The sequence below is a fragment of the Mytilus trossulus genome, chromosome 3 (assembly GCF_036588685.1).
Source record: "Mytilus trossulus isolate FHL-02 chromosome 3, PNRI_Mtr1.1.1.hap1, whole genome shotgun sequence".
Taxonomy (NCBI): Eukaryota; Metazoa; Mollusca; class Bivalvia; order Mytilida; family Mytilidae; genus Mytilus; species Mytilus trossulus.
The window spans coordinates 20,098,641-20,105,025 of NC_086375.1; the positions used below are offsets into that span (position 1 = coordinate 20,098,641).

Consider the following 6,385-nt stretch of genomic DNA (forward strand, 5'->3'; position numbering starts at 1 on the left):
ATATTAAAATTTGAAGTGTTATTCGGTCATTCGAGGTACCTGTTGGAAGTAACATGTAGCTATAACTCTTATTTTTAAGTCATTTATTTTTTTTCTTTTTGCATCCCATTCATTCTCTTTTTCCTATATTTTAGGCTCATTCAATTTGTTGTATTCATAATAAGTATTGTCGCCATTATTATATATATCCCGACATGCATGATGCAGGCATCTTTCCTTTGTTCTTGAACTATAAACTAACGATGAAAATGTAAACCAGAGTGTTTGTAAATAATTCAATCAGAGATATTTAATACAATATTATTTAAAAATGTCTCTGGTTCAATGCACGAAGGGAGGAAAGCCTTAACCTGTTCACAATTTCACGCTCTAGATATTTGTTTGTTATAAACATACGTAAACAGTGGATTGACGTAATAGAGTATCGCCAAATAAGGAGTGTCTAAATTTAACTTTACCTTCTAGACTTCTCTCGTCTTTTGCTTCATATGATAGTAAAGTCCGAAACTTCCATACGGCAAATGAGTAATGTTACTATTTTGGGAACATGATTCATTGTGACTCACTCGTGTATATAAGACCAACTGGTATATTCCCTGTCATAAACGAATCACAACTAGTCGTGAGTCATAATATACTTGGATAAACGATTTGAAATTTATATCGGCATTATTAACGTATTACCAAATTTCCTCAGTTTCAACCAAGAGGAAAACTATAAGATTTAAAGTAACATGTACAATAGTGCAGCTGAAAAAGGAGAAAACTATAGTGAAGAATCAAAATACGTGGCGAAGATTCTTTCCAACATGTCTAACGCCTCATCAGTCAGTTCAGTAAGTAGCAACTTTCGTGTCTTTTATTTGATTGCCTTAATTTGTGTTAAGTACTTAACAAAGATTTTATTTTATTTTTTTACTTATTTTAATTTAAATGCATACAAATGAAATATAAAAAAACTTGATTGTATTGTTCCCCCTAAAGACATAAAGGCTAAAACGCATGCGCCGAATCGGCTAAATTTAGACTACACGTGACAAAGTTTGACTGATAATTTAGTATATATACATATGTATACATACCAACTTCATTTATTAGCTTTACAATATTTAACTCGCAATGTGGCAAAATTTCTCTAATTTTTATGGAAGAAATAGTTCACGGGTATGTATCATAATTTGTTAAGGTGCATTTCAGAGCCGTATATATATATGATTAAAGATGGATTTTTTTACATGATCTCGGGAAGAAAAGTAATCAAGTAAAACGTGTGGCTATTGTAATTTAATGGTATATAATTAAATATTGTTACTTCTTTTTTTTCAGTATGTTGTGCCTTCAGTATCTTATGGTGTTACATCAGCTTCAACACCGACATCGCTTCTTACGCCTTCAACATTATCAAACCTTGAACAAACATTCATAGAATTACAATCGGTACCTGTTAATTCAGGACAAAACCCTTTAACTCAGAGTGGATTTTTACCACCAGTTGTTGACCTACACGACAGGTCAAATGATGGGTATGATTATGGCGATAGCAGCGATTCGGATTGGACTCCTAGTAAGAAATCGAGAGTGTCAGAATCAGGAGACTCTCATGTCACAACTTCATATATGATCTCAAGTGGACCTGGCCGCAAAGGAGGGCGAAGAAGAAATGATGAAAATGTAAGTATATAAATATCACGTATGTACCTCTCAAAAGTCTGCATTATTAGCATGCGAACCATGAATATTCTGTCAGACTTTAAATCACAATTATTACATTGCTTCACTGTGCCAAGCACCAGCAAGACCAAATCACCTGCCAGGTACACATGTACCAAAGACTAAGAATAAATACGGGTCTTATTATGCCATGTATATTCATGATATTGACGATTGTATCGTAAAATTTGAGTGAGCACGAAAATCCGATCTTAGTTTGTCGTACTGTTTACAAATATCTTTCTTTACATCAAGTTAGACGCAATATAATTTTGTCTTCAGTATGCTGCAGCCAGATACCAATCAATTCAAGTTATAGTTGGATTTGATAGCTCCAACAATACATGCATATTTTATACTCCCTAATACACGTAAATGTTTTATTAAAATCTGTAAATATCACACGTTCCGGTGTGTACTCACTTTTATCCGGATTACAAGTTAAAATATTTTTAATACCAGTTACAAGTTAATAAGAGGCGGACGTTGAACCGACAAGATAAGACTACTACAATTTCCGTTTCTGTTTATCATGTTTGAGAAACCGTGGTTCATCCATCTTATTGACACTTTTACGAGCAATTAATTTTTAAAATCTTTCATTTTCCCGGGTGTCGTCTATATAACAAGTGCCCGCAAGCTCATGTCGAGTCATACATTTTAATGTCAACATTTTCATATGTGACTGATTGGTTGTTTTTACAGTATATTTCTCGTAATATATTAACCTATCACTCAAATAAAGAAGTAGAAATACAAAAATGTATATGTACATGCTCACATGCTATATATGAGTACTAAAAGTGGTTTACAAACCGTTTGAACAATCTCTCACCTTCTTATCGTTCATGTTTCTTTTTTATTATAGTTATCAGCTGAGGAAGAAGAACGGAGAAGAATTAGACGAGAGAGAAACAAACTAGCTGCAGCTAAGTGTCGCCAAAGAAGGGTTGACCATACGAATAGACTTGTAAATGTAAGTTTAATTAAATTTTGTGCCGGAAGGATTTTAAAAAGAGAAGTTTTAATGACAGAACTTAAGATATTTTTATTAAAAGGGTGTCATACCTTTGTTGACATTCAAAATAACTAAAGTCATCTTCTATTCACAAGGTGACCGAAAAGGGTGAAGGCACCTGCACTTAATTATTATAAAACAAGATGGAGGAAAAAACTGTTTCTTTACATACATTGTACATGTAATATACAGATAATGAGTCCAAATCTGGGTCCAAATAAGCTGTGGAATTTTTAACAAAATATCAAATCTATTTTGGAGCAACAAAATACGAAATTTCAGGCATGTATAATATTATTTCAGGTTTTTTTTATTGAATTGAGGGATATGTTTATATAAAGTATGATATAAATTGAAACCAATGAAAAAGAAGTTGACCATCTTCTAGTCTAGATTAATTTTTGCTCTAGATTTAATAGTTTTTTTGTTCTTATAGGAAACTGATGGATTGGAAAAAGACAGAGATAATTTGGAAATAGAAATTCAATCTCTTCAGCAAGAGAAGGATCAGTTAGAATTCATTTTGCAAGCTCACACACCAGTGTGCAAGGTTGAAAAACAAGATAAACAAGAGTATAGTCCACGGACACTTAAAATCAAATCTGAACCACTAGAAGGCAGTTGTGTGAATGCATGTGCTTCAACAAGACCAAGTACTCTATCTTTTAAATCTGAAAAAGCTATGGGCATTCCAATTACAACGCCATCAAACGGATTTTATTTCACATTAGACAATATGGTTGATCATACTGGCCTTACACCAATAACTAATGGTCCAAACACATGCAGTACTGAAGCATCAAGAACAACGAGTGACAGTAGTGCTGAAAATGTTAATTCTCCTACACTTATTTCATTATAATTTTGAATCTAACACAATCTTTTGGGACAATGTCTTGCCAGTTTTGAGATTAACTCATACAAGTTAAATAAGTTTTTGTTTCGGGAGCATCACTATCATATTGAGTTGGAATGAATGATGCTTATGGTGTAAAGATACAAATATGAAAATACACATGACTCTTGATTCGAGAGAATGCAAAACAAACTTCATGAGTGTAGCTTAAACATGCAAAATAATATTTATTTTTGTACAAAGATCTATGCATGACGAGTTTTGATATTTTTAGTGTTCATTTTAAAATTTTCTACTTATTTTTATACATTTAATTTGTTGGTGCTTGTGTTATGATTCTTATCAAATGCTACAAATATGCTGTTCATTATTATTTATGTTTCACAAATAAATAAATTTATCTGAATTAGTATCATTATATTAATAACCATTAATAGCAGCATATTAAGTGGACCAGCAGTAATTATTATCATAGAATAAATGATAGTACTTGTGCTGTGTGGAAAAGGTTACATTTGACACTTCAAAAGGCAACACTATTGGTGTACTGTGATAAAAGAAAATTCTCACACACATGTTTTGTAAATAAAAAAAACAAAGAAGAATGCTTTATTTGCTCAAAACCTATTACGTATTTTTTCCGACAAATTTTGAAGCAGTATTCTGTATGAAAATTCGTTTTGACCATACATAGAATAGCCTTGGATACTAGCTCAATCTACATTACATTCAGCAGGGATTCAGTAAATTGTATGAGTGTTTGAATGTATTTCAAAATTTCAATTTGTGATACCACTTCTGGTGATCGATATAGAATAACATGTTCTGGTACTCCTTGCATTATATTATAGACGGAATGTTCACCTTACAAACATTCCACACACCACATATAACCTATCCCTGATAGTATATGAACTTAACAATGAAAACATAATGCTAAGTTTTGAAACATGAAAATATGGTAAAGGTCAGATAACCCTGCAAGTCCGACAGTTTCGCCTAATGATTATGTTCCGGACCATATGAGTATTTGGACCATACGCGTATGGTCATGACCAAAAGTCCATATGGGTCTATATGTGAGTATTTGGACCATACGCGTATGGTCATGACCAAAAGTCCATATGGGTCTATATGTAAACAAATTTGTTCATGCGTGACATTTGTTCCGCCGGAACAAATTTCATAGGAAATATGTTCCACCAGAACTTATGTCACTTAAGTCTCCCCTTGATGACCTTTGCATTGTTGTGATGTAAAAGTTCCTCACTTTTGGCACTGGTCATGAGGAGAACTACTGCAGAATGAGATACTTCATTCCTGGTACTATTTTACTTTTTATACGACCGCAAAAATTGATATTTTTTTGGTCGTATATTAGTATCACGTTGGCGTCGTCGTCCGAATACTTTTAACTTTCGTACTCTAACTTTAGTAAAAGTGAATAGAATTATATGAAATTTTAACACAAGGTTTATGACCACAAAAGGAAGGTTGGGATTGATTTCGGGAGTTTTGGTCCTAACAGTTTAGGAAAAAGGGGCCCGAAGGGTCCAAAAATAAACTTAGTTTGATTTTAACAAAAATTGAATCCTTGGAGTTCTTTGATATGCTGAATCTAAAAATGTACTAAGATTTTTGATTGTTGGTCCAAAAAAAATCGGGTTTCAAATTTTTTGTTTTGTTTTATTTCATCAAAAATTGAATAATTGGGGTTCTTTGATATGCCAAATCTAACTGTGTATGTCGATTCTTAATTTTTGGTCCCGTTTTCAAATTGGTCTACATTAAAGTCCAAAGGGTCCAAAATTAAACTAAGTTTGATTTTAACAAAAATTGATTTCTTGGGCTTCTATGATATGCTAAATCTAAACATGTACTTCGATTTTTGATTATGGGCCCAGTTTTCAAGTTGGTCCAAATCAGGATCCAAAATTATTTTATTACGTATTGTGCAATAGCAAGAAATTTTCAATTGCACAGTATTCAGCAATAGCAAGAAATTTTCAATTTCACAGTATTGCGCAATAGCAAGAAATCTTCAATTTCACAGTATTGTGCAATTGCAAGAAATCTTTAATTGCACATTTTTGTGCAATAGCAAGTATTTTCAATTGCAAAATATTGCGAATGAGCAAGAAATATCTAATTACACAATATTGCGCAATAAACAGGACATTTTTCACATTTCAGATTTCTCAAACATTTTTTTGAGAGGATTAATATTCAACAGCATAGTGCATTATTATTGCTCAAAGGCAAAACATTTTTTAAGTTCATTAGACCACATTCATTCTGTGTCAGAAACCTATGCTGTGTCAACTATTTAATCACAATCCAAATTTAGAGCTGAATCCAGCTTGAATGTTGTGTCCATACTTGCCCCAACCGTTCAGGGTTCGACCTCTGCGGTCGTATAAAGCTGCGCCCTACCATTGCTCTTGACCTCATTCTCATGGTTCAGCGATTTCCCATCAAAATGAATAGCTGTGAATGTCACACTGATATAAAGGGAGCAACACTTTAGCTTCAAAGGGATAGGGGTGTGGTTAATGTTAGAAAAAAAAAACACTCACGCAAAGTGCGAAGAGATATACATTGTTTTTTCAACGGTATCAATTAGATTTTTTTTTATATTTAACACTGTAAGTTAGGGTGAAAATCTACATCCAGAATATTGTTTTTGTCTCTACTCAATTTGACCAGAATAATTTTTTTCTTCATCAAATTGAGGATTAGAATATTTTTTTTAGAAAAAAAAACATATTCCACCCCTCCTGGTAGTTCCCTAATGATTGATA

At 32.7% G+C, this 6,385-nt stretch overlaps 1 protein-coding gene across 2 annotated transcripts; it reads left to right on the forward strand.

The window, feature by feature from the left end:
- Positions 1-567: 567 nt before the first annotated feature.
- Positions 568-3,990, forward strand: LOC134710335 (fos-related antigen 1-like). Of its 2 annotated transcripts, none has more exons than XM_063570664.1 (4): positions 568-836; positions 1,327-1,671; positions 2,579-2,686; positions 3,165-3,990. In XM_063570664.1, exons 1-4 carry the CDS (start codon positions 735-737, stop codon positions 3,588-3,590), a joined length of 981 nt encoding a protein of 326 aa, XP_063426734.1. In that variant the 5' UTR covers positions 568-734; the 3' UTR covers positions 3,591-3,990. The 2 variants fall into 2 exon arrangements, with proteins under 2 accessions (XP_063426734.1, XP_063426735.1); XM_063570665.1 differs by lacking the exon at positions 568-836 and adding an exon at positions 1,013-1,164.
- Positions 3,991-6,385: the final 2,395 nt, after the last annotated feature.

What these genes read in the sequence shown, in the direction of transcription:
- LOC134710335 (XM_063570664.1), top strand. Translation starts at nt 735, where the DNA reads ATGTACAATAGTGCAGCTGAAAAAGGAGAAAACTATAGTGAAGAATCA. An exon ending in ACGCCTCATCAGTCAGTTCA is followed by an intron (nt 837 to 1,326) that starts GTAAGTAGCAAC and finishes CTTTTTTTTCAG; the next exon opens with TATGTTGTGCCTTCAGTATC. An exon ending in ATACGAATAGACTTGTAAAT is followed by an intron (nt 2,687 to 3,164) that starts GTAAGTTTAATT and finishes TTGTTCTTATAG; the next exon opens with GAAACTGATGGATTGGAAAA.